The sequence below is a fragment of the Sphaerodactylus townsendi genome, linkage group LG14 (assembly GCF_021028975.2).
Source record: "Sphaerodactylus townsendi isolate TG3544 linkage group LG14, MPM_Stown_v2.3, whole genome shotgun sequence".
NCBI lineage: Eukaryota > Metazoa > Chordata > Lepidosauria > Squamata > Sphaerodactylidae > Sphaerodactylus > Sphaerodactylus townsendi.
This window is the reverse complement of record NC_059438.1, coordinates 40,347,219-40,362,690: the sequence shown is the minus strand read 5'-3', so window position 1 is coordinate 40,362,690 and position 15,472 is coordinate 40,347,219. Positions and strand designations below refer to the sequence as shown.

Below are 15,472 nucleotides of genomic sequence, written 5' to 3'. Positions count from 1 at the left end.
GGGGGGGGGTGGGGGGGGGGGGGGGTGGGGGGGGGGGGGGGTGGGGGGGGGGGGGGGTGGGGGGGGGGGGGGGTGGGGGGGGGGGGGGGTGGGGGGGGGGGGGGGTGGGGGGGGGGGGGGGTGGGGGGGGGGGGGGGTGGGGGGGGGGGGGGGTGGGGGGGGGGGGGGGTGGGGGGGGGGGGGGGTGGGGGGGGGGGGGGGTGGGGGGGGGGGGGGGTGGGGGGGGGGGGGGGTGGGGGGGGGGGGGGGTGGGGGGGGGGGGGGGTGGGGGGGGGGGGGGGTGGGGGGGGGGGGGGGTGGGGGGGGGGGGGGGTGGGGGGGGGGGGGGGTGGGGGGGGGGGGGGGTGGGGGGGGGGGGGGGTGGGGGGGGGGGGGGGTGGGGGGGGGGGGGGGTGGGGGGGGGGGGGGGTGGGGGGGGGGGGGGGTGGGGGGGGGGGGGGGTGGGGGGGGGGGGGGGTGGGGGGGGGGGGGGGTGGGGGGGGGGGGGGGTGGGGGGGGGGGGGGGTGGGGGGGGGGGGGGGTGGGGGGGGGGGGGGGTGGGGGGGGGGGGGGGTGGGGGGGGGGGGGGGTGGGGGGGGGGGGGGGTGGGGGGGGGGGGGGGTGGGGGGGGGGGGGGGTGGGGGGGGGGGGGGGTGGGGGGGGGGGGGGGTGGGGGGGGGGGGGGGTGGGGGGGGGGGGGGGTGGGGGGGGGGGGGGGTGGGGGGGGGGGGGGGTGGGGGGGGGGGGGGGTGGGGGGGGGGGGGGGTGGGGGGGGGGGGGGGTGGGGGGGGGGGGGGGTGGGGGGGGGGGGGGGTGGGGGGGGGGGGGGGTGGGGGGGGGGGGGGGTGGGGGGGGGGGGGGGTGGGGGGGGGGGGGGGTGGGGGGGGGGGGGGGTGGGGGGGGGGGGGGGTGGGGGGGGGGGGGGGTGGGGGGGGGGGGGGGTGGGGGGGGGGGGGGGTGGGGGGGGGGGGGGGTGGGGGGGGGGGGGGGTGGGGGGGGGGGGGGGTGGGGGGGGGGGGGGGTGGGGGGGGGGGGGGGTGGGGGGGGGGGGGGGTGGGGGGGGGGGGGGGTGGGGGGGGGGGGGGGTGGGGGGGGGGGGGGGTGGGGGGGGGGGGGGGTGGGGGGGGGGGGGGGTGGGGGGGGGGGGGGGTGGGGGGGGGGGGGGGTGGGGGGGGGGGGGGGTGGGGGGGGGGGGGGGTGGGGGGGGGGGGGGGTGGGGGGGGGGGGGGGTGGGGGGGGGGGGGGGTGGGGGGGGGGGGGGGTGGGGGGGGGGGGGGGTGGGGGGGGGGGGGGGTGGGGGGGGGGGGGGGTGGGGGGGGGGGGGGGTGGGGGGGGGGGGGGGTGGGGGGGGGGGGGGGTGGGGGGGGGGGGGGGTGGGGGGGGGGGGGGGTGGGGGGGGGGGGGGGTGGGGGGGGGGGGGGGTGGGGGGGGGGGGGGGTGGGGGGGGGGGGGGGTGGGGGGGGGGGGGGGTGGGGGGGGGGGGGGGTGGGGGGGGGGGGGGGTGGGGGGGGGGGGGGGTGGGGGGGGGGGGGGGTGGGGGGGGGGGGGGGTGGGGGGGGGGGGGGGTGGGGGGGGGGGGGGGTGGGGGGGGGGGGGGGTGGGGGGGGGGGGGGGTGGGGGGGGGGGGGGGTGGGGGGGGGGGGGGGTGGGGGGGGGGGGGGGTGGGGGGGGGGGGGGGTGGGGGGGGGGGGGGGTGGGGGGGGGGGGGGGTGGGGGGGGGGGGGGGTGGGGGGGGGGGGGGGTGGGGGGGGGGGGGGGTGGGGGGGGGGGGGGGTGGGGGGGGGGGGGGGTGGGGGGGGGGGGGGGTGGGGGGGGGGGGGGGTGGGGGGGGGGGGGGGTGGGGGGGGGGGGGGGTGGGGGGGGGGGGGGGTGGGGGGGGGGGGGGGTGGGGGGGGGGGGGGGTGGGGGGGGGGGGGGGTGGGGGGGGGGGGGGGTGGGGGGGGGGGGGGGTGGGGGGGGGGGGGGGTGGGGGGGGGGGGGGGTGGGGGGGGGGGGGGGTGGGGGGGGGGGGGGGTGGGGGGGGGGGGGGGTGGGGGGGGGGGGGGGTGGGGGGGGGGGGGGGTGGGGGGGGGGGGGGGTGGGGGGGGGGGGGGGTGGGGGGGGGGGGGGGTGGGGGGGGGGGGGGGTGGGGGGGGGGGGGGGTGGGGGGGGGGGGGGGTGGGGGGGGGGGGGGGTGGGGGGGGGGGGGGGTGGGGGGGGGGGGGGGTGGGGGGGGGGGGGGGTGGGGGGGGGGGGGGGTGGGGGGGGGGGGGGGTGGGGGGGGGGGGGGGTGGGGGGGGGGGGGGGTGGGGGGGGGGGGGGGTGGGGGGGGGGGGGGGTGGGGGGGGGGGGGGGTGGGGGGGGGGGGGGGTGGGGGGGGGGGGGGGTGGGGGGGGGGGGGGGTGGGGGGGGGGGGGGGTGGGGGGGGGGGGGGGTGGGGGGGGGGGGGGGTGGGGGGGGGGGGGGGTGGGGGGGGGGGGGGGTGGGGGGGGGGGGGGGTGGGGGGGGGGGGGGGTGGGGGGGGGGGGGGGTGGGGGGGGGGGGGGGTGGGGGGGGGGGGGGGTGGGGGGGGGGGGGGGTGGGGGGGGGGGGGGGTGGGGGGGGGGGGGGGTGGGGGGGGGGGGGGGTGGGGGGGGGGGGGGGTGGGGGGGGGGGGGGGTGGGGGGGGGGGGGGGTGGGGGGGGGGGGGGGTGGGGGGGGGGGGGGGTGGGGGGGGGGGGGGGTGGGGGGGGGGGGGGGTGGGGGGGGGGGGGGGTGGGGGGGGGGGGGGGTGGGGGGGGGGGGGGGTGGGGGGGGGGGGGGGTGGGGGGGGGGGGGGGTGGGGGGGGGGGGGGGTGGGGGGGGGGGGGGGTGGGGGGGGGGGGGGGTGGGGGGGGGGGGGGGTGGGGGGGGGGGGGGGTGGGGGGGGGGGGGGGTGGGGGGGGGGGGGGGTGGGGGGGGGGGGGGGTGGGGGGGGGGGGGGGTGGGGGGGGGGGGGGGTGGGGGGGGGGGGGGGTGGGGGGGGGGGGGGGTGGGGGGGGGGGGGGGTGGGGGGGGGGGGGGGTGGGGGGGGGGGGGGGTGGGGGGGGGGGGGGGTGGGGGGGGGGGGGGGTGGGGGGGGGGGGGGGTGGGGGGGGGGGGGGGTGGGGGGGGGGGGGGGTGGGGGGGGGGGGGGGTGGGGGGGGGGGGGGGTGGGGGGGGGGGGGGGTGGGGGGGGGGGGGGGTGGGGGGGGGGGGGGGTGGGGGGGGGGGGGGGTGGGGGGGGGGGGGGGTGGGGGGGGGGGGGGGTGGGGGGGGGGGGGGGTGGGGGGGGGGGGGGGTGGGGGGGGGGGGGGGTGGGGGGGGGGGGGGGTGGGGGGGGGGGGGGGTGGGGGGGGGGGGGGGTGGGGGGGGGGGGGGGTGGGGGGGGGGGGGGGTGGGGGGGGGGGGGGGTGGGGGGGGGGGGGGGTGGGGGGGGGGGGGGGTGGGGGGGGGGGGGGGTGGGGGGGGGGGGGGGTGGGGGGGGGGGGGGGTGGGGGGGGGGGGGGGTGGGGGGGGGGGGGGGTGGGGGGGGGGGGGGGTGGGGGGGGGGGGGGGTGGGGGGGGGGGGGGGTGGGGGGGGGGGGGGGTGGGGGGGGGGGGGGGTGGGGGGGGGGGGGGGTGGGGGGGGGGGGGGGTGGGGGGGGGGGGGGGTGGGGGGGGGGGGGGGTGGGGGGGGGGGGGGGTGGGGGGGGGGGGGGGTGGGGGGGGGGGGGGGTGGGGGGGGGGGGGGGTGGGGGGGGGGGGGGGTGGGGGGGGGGGGGGGTGGGGGGGGGGGGGGGTGGGGGGGGGGGGGGGTGGGGGGGGGGGGGGGTGGGGGGGGGGGGGGGTGGGGGGGGGGGGGGGTGGGGGGGGGGGGGGGTGGGGGGGGGGGGGGGTGGGGGGGGGGGGGGGTGGGGGGGGGGGGGGGTGGGGGGGGGGGGGGGTGGGGGGGGGGGGGGGTGGGGGGGGGGGGGGGTGGGGGGGGGGGGGGGTGGGGGGGGGGGGGGGTGGGGGGGGGGGGGGGTGGGGGGGGGGGGGGGTGGGGGGGGGGGGGGGTGGGGGGGGGGGGGGGTGGGGGGGGGGGGGGGTGGGGGGGGGGGGGGGTGGGGGGGGGGGGGGGTGGGGGGGGGGGGGGGTGGGGGGGGGGGGGGGTGGGGGGCCCCCCCCCCCCGCCCCGGTACAGCTCTGGCCACGTGAGAAGGAGTTCACATAGGTCAGCTAACCAAACTGCTGCACAGAGACTGCATTTCTCTGTTGTGGAATCTGCTATCTTCTGCACGGCAGCCATGAAGATAAATGGATAGGTTTCGCACAGCCCTCAAAATGTGAAATGGTTGCATCAAGTAAGCTTAACAGTTATAACTATTTTATAATTGGGTCCCCCTACCCCGTGTTTCCCTGAAAATAAGACAGCGTCTTATATTAATTTTTGCCGCCAAAGATGCGCTATGTCTTATTTTCAGGGGATGTCTTATTTTTCTGTGTTCTGTTTGTCGGGCATGCTTCCAAACAAAAAGTTTGCTACGTCTTACTTTTGGGGGATGGCTTATATGTCGCACTTCAGCAAAACCTCTACTACGTCTTATTTTCAGGGGATGTCTTATTTTTCTGTGTTCTGTTCGTCGGGCATGCTTCCAAACAAAAAGTTTGCTACGTCTTACTTTTGGGGGATGGCTTATATTTCGCACTTCAGCAAAACCTCTACTACGTCTTATTTTCCGGGGATGTCTTATATTCGGGGAAACAGGGTACATAATTGTGGGCGGTTATTAAATACACTAGAATCTAATTCTGTGAGGTGTCTTGTCCACAGAGCCAAGGGCTAGAAATAAACAGGAATTCCAAATGCAGGCGCAGAGAATTATTTCCAAAGCCTGCAACGGCTATTCTGGGTCATGTCAAAATTTCACACATAAAAATGCATTTAAAGTGGAAGCTGAGAGCAAACTCCTAAAACTACCCACCATGGTCACATGGCATCTACGTGACAAAATGCAACTGGTAGTTATTTCCGTTACCTGGATGGATGCTAGGATCTCGCGCAGCTCTTTCTTCAGATCGATAAAGCGATCGTGGAAGATGACCAGGGCCCAGGGTTCCTTCAAGTAGCTGATTAGAAAAGAAGAAATTTTGTTACCCAGAGAGCTTCTCATTAGCCACTAATAAAGTATTTACCTGCTTTTTTTGCTGTCGCGAATTACGGTTCTGTACCCATCAGGATAGTTTGTTCACAAAATGCCTCCCATCACAGCGCGGTCAATCAATTCTTTTAATGGATGTTCCTGATGTACAGCCAGCTTTCGTAATTACGTTTAAAGTGGCTTAATTCGGGGCTGTGGCAAGAGCCAGTGAAGAATCCTGATTTTATCAGAATTTAAAAGCCCAAAGACCTGTGAGGAGCTGTGCCTCCATTATCTGTCCTCGTTTGAGGAAAGCAGATGGCAGGATTAACTGAACTCCTGCATAAACAAATTACATTTGTGTAGACAATGACACACGCGTTGTTCATCATTAAGGTTTCTGGATTAATAAAGGGCAAAAAAACAGGCCACAACAACGTTGCAATATGTTCCTCGCACCAGCGCGCTGGATGGATCAGATCTGCCGTACGAGGAAAATCTTAGCGTCGATAATATTCCTTGGCAAGGAAGGACAGAAACTGGTTTTCTTCGCAGATCATTTGGTGCGTGTGTTGTGTTGGAGTTAGCGGCTGGGTCCTTGCAAGTGTGTGCAGGTAAACTCAAAAGTCTTGAGGAGATGAAATGGACTAATTTTTTTCTTACAAAAATGCATAACCCTAGAAAAGTATAAAGATACGTTTTTAGTAAGAATCTAGTACACAAACTAGGTCAGTGGTGGCGAACCTATGGCACGGGTGCCAGAGGTGGCACTCAGAGCCCTCTTTGTGGGCACACGCAAACAGAGTGCCCCCCCCCCCGCCCATCTAGGCTGGCCTGGGCCACTGGGCTCAATTATTAGCATTAAACCTAAGACCTAGTTTTGGGGAAGCAGCGTAGGTAACCCTGTTAAGCACTATTAAACCCCACAGATTTTAATGCAAAGAACTAAAGCGCGATGCTTTATTTATTTACATCCACTTTTTTACCCAAGGGGGACCCTTGTGCATGCAGTGGGATATGGGAAAGGGCCTTAGGTTGGCCTGCTTCCTTCCCACTTCTCAAAGCGAACCTTGTTTTGTAGTGTACACATCTGCAATAACCAGCAATCCTAAACAGAGTCGCACCTTTCTAAGCCCAAGTCCTGTGACACAGAGAGTTCGACCAATCCCAGAGTGATGGCAACTGGGTAGCCATGTTGATCTTTCATAGCACAATCCAACAAAAGTCCGGTGGCACCTTGAAAGCTAACAGCATTTACTTCAGTGTGAGATTCGGTGGGTCACAATCCACTTCTTCAGATAGATACATCGTGAAAATCTGAACTGGGGGGATGTTTGTGGGCAGGCTGTGGAGAGGAGACCCCCAACCCCGATTCCTTCCTCCAGCCGGCCCTCTAAACATCCCCCTCCACACACTTTCCCATGACAAACCTATTTGAAGAAGTGGGCTGCGTGACCCACACAAGATCGCAGTGAAATGCATGCTGTTGGCCTTTTGGGTGAAGTTAGATTTTTGTTTGGCTGGAGTTAGTTATTTATTTTATTTATTTTATTTTATAATTAATTTTATATGCCGCCCCTCCCCCGAAGGGCTCTGGGCAGTGAACAACACAATAAAACAACAATTACATTAAAACCCCATTAAAACAATAAATTAACAAAATTACATTGGCGTCCAGCATAAAACTTCATAAACCACCCTGGAAGAAAACAAGATAAAAGAGCGGAGGGCCCCCATAAGTATTAAGACCCAGAGTGTAAAAGGGGAAGAAAAGGGGGGGGGGAAGGAGCGCTCATCAGCGGCCGGCCCCCCCAAAGGCCCGGTGGAACAATTCGGTCTTACAGGCCCTGCGGAACTCTCCAAGATCCCACAGGGCCCGGATAGATGGTGGTAAGGTGTTCCACCAGGCCGGGGCCAGAGCTGTAAAGGCCCTGGCCCGGGTAGAGGCCAGCCGCATCATCGAGGGGCCAGGGACCACCAGCAAATTGGCCTCTGATGACGGTCCTGAAGTTAGCGGCTGGGTCCTTGCTGGTTTCCTGGGGCTCCAAGGAAATCCCCCCACTTTCCCCTGAGTTTACCCTGAAGGCCCCCCCATACCACTCCCCCATACCACTGGAAAGAGTGAATGACCTGTAGAAATCTTTAGTTTGCACCTGGTATAAACATTGCATGGGAAGGAACAGGATACGTATGTGTGCGTTACAGAGAAAAAGGCAAACCTTTAAAGGAAGAAGACTGGAGAGCCCCCCAAGAATATCTAGAGCACAGGTGTCAAACTTGCGGCCCTCCAGATGTTATGGACTACAGCTCCCATCATCCCCTGCCAGCATGAGGCTGGCAGGAGATGATGGGAACTGTAGTCCATAACATCTGGAGGGCCGCAAGTTTGACACCTACGATCTAGAGAGAAGGAGAGGAACAAACTTTACAGACCCAAAGTCTACAGGACCAAGCCGACAAACTTCCCCACACAAAGAGCTGAAAAACTGTATCTGTTTTTCTTCCCTTACTTTAATTTTTCTTAGTGTTTCCGTTTACACTAAGGAGGCTAAAAACAAATTCCCCCAGAAGCCTCAAGATTAAATGTATTCATATATTCTGGGGAGGAGGAGAAGAAGTTAGGTCGATATATTGGACACAGAATCTTTTAGGAGGAATGTTTTCCTTTTAAATCTCCTGATCCTAAACAGAAATGTTAATAAATGTACAGGGAGGCGCGGTACAAGATGCTGGGGGGGGGGGGGGGTTTCCACGAGTTTGGTTAGCTTCTGATGAGCACAGTTCTTCTCTGCTCCCCCCCCCCGCGCACACGCACGCACGCACACACACACACACACCTTGAGGCCCTGAAGCATTGCTCGGCAGGAGTATTAACAGTCCGTCTTGTTAGGGGTGCTACAGTTCAACTTGATGAAACTATATAAGAGATTTTCCCATAGGCCCCATTTCCCATTTCCACCTGGAAGGCATGTCCAGAAAGGAACCTAGTAAACACCAGAACTGCTAGTCATGGGTCCATTCTGCACAGCACAAATGAGACATCCTGATTTGTTCCATAACCCAAATCCTATTGTACTGCTTTTGGAATACCCCATCGTGCCGATTATATTGACTCTCCCTGTGTGATCCACCTTGAACCCAGGTGAGAAAGGTGGATTATAAATGATGTAAATAAATAAACACAATATAGATAGAATATTTTAATCAATATATCTAATTCTCAACATGGACAAATCTGCGGATACTTACATCCAGAGGTTGGGTCCCCGAACAGATAGGACAGATCATTCTATCAATCTGAGAAAAGTCGTGGGTTTCAGAGATTCTGAAATCTGTAGTGTAGTAGTAAAGAGTGGAGGACTCTAATCTGGAGAACTGGGTTTGATTCCCCAGTCCTCCACATGAAGCCTGCTAAGTGACCTTGAGCCAGTCACAGTTCTCTCAGAACTCTCTCAGCTCATGTCAGTGGTGTAGCGCCAAGGGGGTGTGCACGCGCGACGAACCGGGGGCATGGTAGGGGTGTTGTGGGGCGGGATGGGACGGACGGGCGTGGCAGGGGCACAGGGTGCGAGCGTGCACTGGGCGCAGTTCCCCCTCGCTCCGCCCCTGGCTCACACAGAGGCAGGCAGCGGCACCTCCAGACATCTCCTGTCTTGAACACCTTGAGAGGTCGCCATAGGTCAGCTGTCAGTTGATGGCACTTTCCACCACCAATGATGGCACTTTCCACTACCAAAGGAGCAACTGTAGCTTTAAGAAATGAATATCCTCAGTGACTGTTGCTAGGCAACCTCAACAGTATTACTAAAAACTGTGGTGACAGTCAGGAAAAGGCAGAAGAAGAGGATAGTGATCTTTCTAAGGCTGTTTCAGCCTTCGAGGAATAACTCACGTGGCCAGGACTACCAGCAAAGACACGTGACTGGCCACCCCATAACTTGCATGAATCACGCAGACCCAACAACTTGTTTTTGTTCAAGAACAACCACCTCACAATACTCAGGGTCATGTAGTATACAGAGTTTCCCATTAGGGTCTAGGACACAGGTGTCAAACTCGCGGCCCTCCAGATGTTATGGACTACAGTTCCCACCATCCCCTGCCAGCATGATGCTGGCAGGGGATGATGGGTACTGTAGTCCATAACATGTGGAGGGCCACAAGTTTGACACCTATGGTCTAGGAGACTCAGGTTTGTCAAACACTTTCAGCTGAATGAGCTCGCAGGGAGACTGTGAGGATACGAAGGAGAGGAGAACAGTGTAATGTGGAGAAAAGCAGGACGTAAATGAAGTGAGGTACCCTTAAAAGCCCTTGCAGGTTACCCACCATGCAACTGGGCTCGGCTCAGTCAGCGTCATGCAGCTGGTGGGGGGAAAACTGAAGACGGGGGGCAGATGAAAGGAGTCGAAGGCTCTGGACGCAGTGTGTACCAGACTTCCCTCTGTGATACACCCCTGAAGATGCCGGCCACAGATGCAGGCGAAACGTTAGGAACAAGATCCACCCGACCACGGCCACTCGGCCTGGAAAACCCACCAGAACCAGATGAAAGGAGGTTGGCTGATGGGTGGGAAGGAACAAAGGAAGCAGGAAAAGAGGAAAGGCTATGGCAGCTGCCAGGAAGAGGAAATAGTGGCGGGAGGGGGAAATGAGATGGCTGCCACAAATACTTGTGGAGCCTCTACTTCAGAGGTGGGATCCAACCAGTTCTCACCACTTCTCTAGAAGTGGTTACTGATTTTTTCTGAGTGCCGAGAAGGGGCTACTAAAGCAACCTCCCTGCCCAATAGGGACTGGAGGTGCATGTGTGCGGCGGCCCCACTGTTTGAATCCCACCACCATCGGAACCTGTTATTAAAATTTTTGGATCCCACCATTGCTCTACTTGTGTGTACATATATATATTTGCCGCCAAGTCGTAGCTGAGTTCCGGCAATCCCCTAGACGAGTTCTCAAGGCAAGAGATGTTCAGAGTTGTTTTGCCTCTGCAGAGCCCCTAGTATTCCTTTCCTTGCATCTGAACACTAACCAGTGTTGATCTTGGTCCACCATCTGGTGAGATCCAGGCTAGCTTGGACTATCCAGGTCAGGGCACATATAGAACAGCAACATTGGATCATCTTATAAAAATGCGTAAAAACACTACATGTGTTTAAAACAGGACCTCTTCCTCATAATTATACAGTGACAGTAAATAATGTACTATACCGGCTGTTTTGCTGCTACTAATTCTCAACAGTTTCCTTAATCAATGTGAATAAAGAAGCTTTCAGCTGAAGGAAGCGACCGAGCAGCTTTTTAACTTTTAATCCCTGGATTTCTGGGTAGTCTAGCTGCTCATTAGGAGTGCAGTTATTCATTAAAAAACCCAGTAATGTAATACAGAAGATAAGCCAAAGGCCTCCCAGAATTGCTTGGGTATTTATATTGATCTATTATGTAGTATATCTTTAATAGTATGATTCAGGGTTAGCATTTAATTCTAGCAGAAAAGGGGAAAGCTGTTAGGGCTTTCATATGTTCCTTTCCCCCTCATTCTGGCTTTCTTCTTCAAAAACGCACACCTCTTTACCTCTAATTAGACCACAAAATGTACTGAGTGGTATTAGATGCATTCAGTCTTGCTCTTTTATGACAGAAAGGAAAACTAACAGCAACCTTAAGGAAGCCTGAAGGTGGACTGGAGTGTTAAGGTGGAATTTTTTTCCGCATAAACATGCCCTGATAATGCTTTCGAACGAGTGGACTCAACGGAGCAGAACACCATGTCCTGACTTTGGGTAAACAAATCCTCTTGATGTTTTGAACATTTGCTTGACATCTGATCTTCATAGTCAACACCAATAGCTGGTTTAATATAATCCCTGAATTAAGACGAGAGCCCCATCTGTAAACACTTTTAATGCGTGCATTTTACTAGTATGTTAAAAAATAGGATGAAATTCATGCAATGTTTTGGCTTTTCTTTTTGTCAAGTTTTATTCTGCAACATTATAATTCTGCCATTGAGATTTTATTGTGCTAAGCCATCTAAAGTTACTGTAGCAGAAAAATATATTTCAGCCAGCAATTTATTCAAAATAAAGGGATTGTTTCTAGGTTGGAAAGGGATTGTTTCTAGGTTGGATAAATGGCTAAGAAGAAAGATTTGTTTGCTTTAACAAACAAATAAACATGTTTTAGGTGTCTGTGCAATGGGAAGGTAAGCTCAGTTTTTTTGGGAGATTATCCTATGAAGATTTACTCCAGACAGAGCCAAGACTGGACGAACAGGGCATAAGACTGCTTTGTTTTCTTATACAACCTAAGTCAGTGATGGCGAACCTTTTCGAGACTGAGTGCCCAAACTGCAACCCAAAACCCACCTATTTATCGCAAAGTGCCCACATGGCAATTTAACCTGAATACTGAGGTTTTAGTTTAGAAAAAACGGTTGGCTCCGAGGCGTGCGTTACTCGGGAGTAAGCTTGGTGGTAGTCGGTGGCTTGGCTTTGAAGCAACCATGCAACTCTTCCAACAGGTGAATCACGACTCTAGGAGGCTTTACTCAGAAGCAAACCCCATTGCCAGCAACCGAGCTTACTCCCAGGTAAAGGATCACGCTTTTGTTCTTCCCATGAAAATCAATAGGGTTTAACAGCGCTTAACAGGGTTACCTACACTGCTTCCCCAAAACCAGGTCTTAGGTTTAATGCTAATAATCTCCCTGAAATAATTACACTATTATCACATGACGAACTCTGTGCACGCGTGCCCACAGATAGGACTCTGCCACCTCTGGCACGCGTGCCATAGGTTCGCCACCACTGACCTAAGTGGCAAGAATATGTCAGCAAATAAATGTTAGCTTATAACATTATGTGTTAGCTAAGATTTAGTTGAGAGCCAGCGTAGTGTAGTAGTCAAGTGTGGCAGACTCTAATTTGGAGAATTGGGTTCAATTCCCCCCCCCACACACACACACACATTAAAACTGCAGTGCTGGGAGACAGTGGGCCAGTCACAGTTCTCTCAGAATTTTCTCAGCCCACGCAGAGGCAAGCAGTAGAAAGCCCCCTCTGACATCTGTTATCTTGAAAACTCCTATAAGTTTGCCATACGACAGTTGCAACTTGACTACACCCGTGATTGGGGATTCAGCAGGTTCGCGCTACTTCGGCAAAACCGGTTGTTAAAATGGTTGCCCTGCAAACAACCAGTTGTTAAAATATTTGAATCCCACCCGCCCACCGCCCACCAAGATCTAGTTAAGATTCTTGCAAAGATTTTGATTGCAAGTATGTTACCGTGTTTCCCCGAATATAAGACAGTGTCTTAAATCAATTTTTGCTCCCAAAGATGCACTATGTCTTATTTTCAGGGGATGTCTTATATTTCTGTGTTCTGTTCGTCAGGCATGCTTCCAAACAAAAACTTTGCTACGTCTTACTTTTGGGGGATGCCTTATATTTCGCACTTCAGCAAAACCTCTACTACGTCTTATTTTCCGGGGATGTCTTATATTCGGGGAAACAGGGTATATGTGTACAAGATAACTCCCACTTCTAACATTGTATGGAATTCTACTTGCTTAGTTTTGTTCTTCTTGCTTTTTCGCCTTCAGCCTTGATTAACTTTTAAAAAGAAGAGTAGAAGAAGAGTTTGGATTTATATCCCCCCTTTCTGTCCTGCAGGAGACTCAAAGGGGCTGACAATCTCCTTGCCCTTCCCCCCTCACAACAAACACCCTGTGATGTAGGTGGGGCTGAGAGAGCTCAGAGGAACTGTGACTAGCCCGAGGTCACCCAGCTGGCATGTGCTGGAGTGCACAGACTAATCTGGTTCAACAGATAAGCCTCCACAGGTCAAGCGGCAGAGCGGGGAATCTAACCTGGTTCCTCCAGATTAGAATGCACCTGCTCTTAACCACTACGCCACCGCTGCTCCTGTCATGGCCTGTCACAGAATCTCCAATTACATGAATTAATTATTTAAAATCATTATTATATATGCACATAGTGTACCTTGAAATATCAAACGGTACATATAGTAAGAATATTAGTGGATACTGTTTAGAAATATCGTTCAGATACTGGCTTTTAAGTAAGTAGAGCAAGTTTTTATGGAAATAAGCACAACCAGCTTGGGTATTGTAGTGGTTCAGAGTGGTAGACTCTAACCTGATGAACTGAATTTGTTTCCCCGCTCCTACACATGAAGCCTGCTGGGTGACCTCGAGCTAGTCACAGTTCTCGTCGGACTCTCTCAGCTCCACCTACCTCACGAGGCGTCTTGCTGCGGGGACAGGAAGGGAAAAGGAGTCTGTAAGTCGCTTTAAGACTCTTTATGGTTGAGAAGAGCAGGATATAAATCCAAACTCTTCTCTTCTGACTGAGAGAGCCAGTGTGGTGTAGTGGTTAAGAGCAGGTGCACTCTAATCTGGAGAACTGGATTTGATCCCCCATTCTGCCACTTGAGCTGCGGAGGCTTATCCAGTGAACCAGATGAGCTTATGCACCCCAACACATGCCAGCTGGGTGACCTTGGGCTAGTCACAGTTCTTCGGAGCTCTCTCAGCCACACCTACCTCACAGGGTGTTTGTTGTGGGTGGGGGGAGGGAGGGAAAGGAGATTGTAATCCAAACTCTTCTTCTTCTTGGCTCATACCAAATTTACGTGAGATCATTTTCTCAGGGGCAATAAAAATCTTCTGCATCTTTTTGATTGTCCACAATAAAAAGGAACCGCATGGATTGTACTTTTTTTGTTAAACTTTTTTCATGCCCAATTGAGAGGTTATAGGAAAGGAGCCCTTGGAATTGGTATCTGTGCTGCATAGAGCAAGTAAGACAGAAGACAGAGATTCACTAGTAGAGGTGTGCTCTGAGGGGGAAAATGTGTGTGTGTGGCGGGGGGCAGGGAGAGATTTTAACAGAATTGCTTACCTTTGGCTAGGGTATTATTGGTTTGGGAATTAAATTTGGGTGCTTTTTCAGGTTCTAGAGCTGAGGGAGCTGTTTATAATAATGGCACCAAATTTGTTCAGAACACACCCCTCCGCCTAATTTAAAGACCCCCCCCCCCCGCTTTCAAACAGATTGAATGAAGTGGTTTGATCTTACAGACACCCCCTCCTAACTGGGATTTTCCACAAGGGTGGGGAGACTCACCAATAATACATGGTACAATAAGCAATGCAAAAAATTCAAATCAGAACAGTAAATAGTTAATCTTTACAAAATATACTAACTTGGGCACCTTCGTTTTTTATTTCAATCTCCACTGGCGGATAAATTTTATCCAGTCAAACTATAAATAAATAATTGGAAATAATAAAATAAGATTGGTTGTGGTGGGTTTTCCGGACTGTGTGGTCGTGCTCAGTAGATCTTGTTCCTAATGTTTTGCCTGCATCTGTGGCTGGCATCTTCAGAGGTGTATCACAGAGAGAAGTCTGTTACACACTGTCTCCAGTGAAGACAGTGTGTAACCGACTTCTCTCTGTGATACGCCTCTGAAGATGCCAGCCACAGATGCAGGCAAAACGTTAGGAGCAAGATCTACCAGACCATGACCACACAGTCCAGAAAACCCACCACAACCAGTTGAATCCGGCTGTGAAAGCCTTCAGCAATACAATACGAGTTCCTACTAAGACCTATTAAGCCCGCCCGCCCACCTCTCTCTCCAAATATTCCTAGTCAGACCAAAAATGAAAAAGGGAATGGGCCACCCTGCTCCCAAACAGTCCCCCAAAAGGCAGCACCCGTATGCCACTGCTTTGGGTTGCTGCTGCTCCTTGAATGGCTGCCCATCTCTGCCCTCTCCGGGTGCTGCAAATGGGGTGGTGTGGGACTCACGTCCTCTGGCTGCAGGCCACAGTTCCCCAGGTTTTGTGAGCAGGTCTTCAACGCAAGCAGCAAAATGGGCCGACCTGGCAGGCAGGGATGGTTGCAATGGGGATGGGAAGCAAAGAGCACTAAAAGCAGTGCAGTGGTGTAGGTGCCGTCTGTCCGCAAAAGAATCCCAAGTTTCAAGCAAATTGGACACAAACCTATAGGCACCTGAACAAGCCATCATAATTGTCCTTCTATTGTTTCCAAATGGGACTTTTGTGGGAGGAGGGGGAGGGAGGGTGCTGTTTTTCAACCGTCACAAAAATTGCAGCAGGTGCTGCCTGCACAACAGGGGTGTAGTGAGGGAAACTGTGCCTGGGGCAGGTGTGTGCCCTGCACCCCTGCCACGCCCCTGCCATGCCCACGCACAGTGTGTGCATGGGGCAAGATGCCCCACCTCACCCCTGGCAGCTACGCCACTGCTGCCCACTAAAGAATCCCCATGTTACAAGTGAATTGTGACAAGGGTTTGAACTCGATGGTTTTCTGGACCCTTGAACAAGTTCTCTACTTTCCCAGCCATAGTACTTGCAAAGA

General features: G+C 58.6%; 1 protein-coding gene across 1 annotated transcript in view; it reads right to left on the bottom strand.

Moving 5' to 3' along the window:
- CFAP61 (cilia and flagella associated protein 61) overlaps positions 1–15,472 on the bottom strand; it is a 172,523-nt gene that overhangs the window by 13,676 nt on the left and 143,375 nt on the right. Inside the window, exon 26 of the mRNA XM_048515371.1 lies at positions 4,922–5,046. Within this exon, the coding sequence (XP_048371328.1) occupies positions 4,922–5,046 (125 nt within the window). The remainder of the gene's footprint in view (positions 1–4,921; positions 5,047–15,472) is intronic.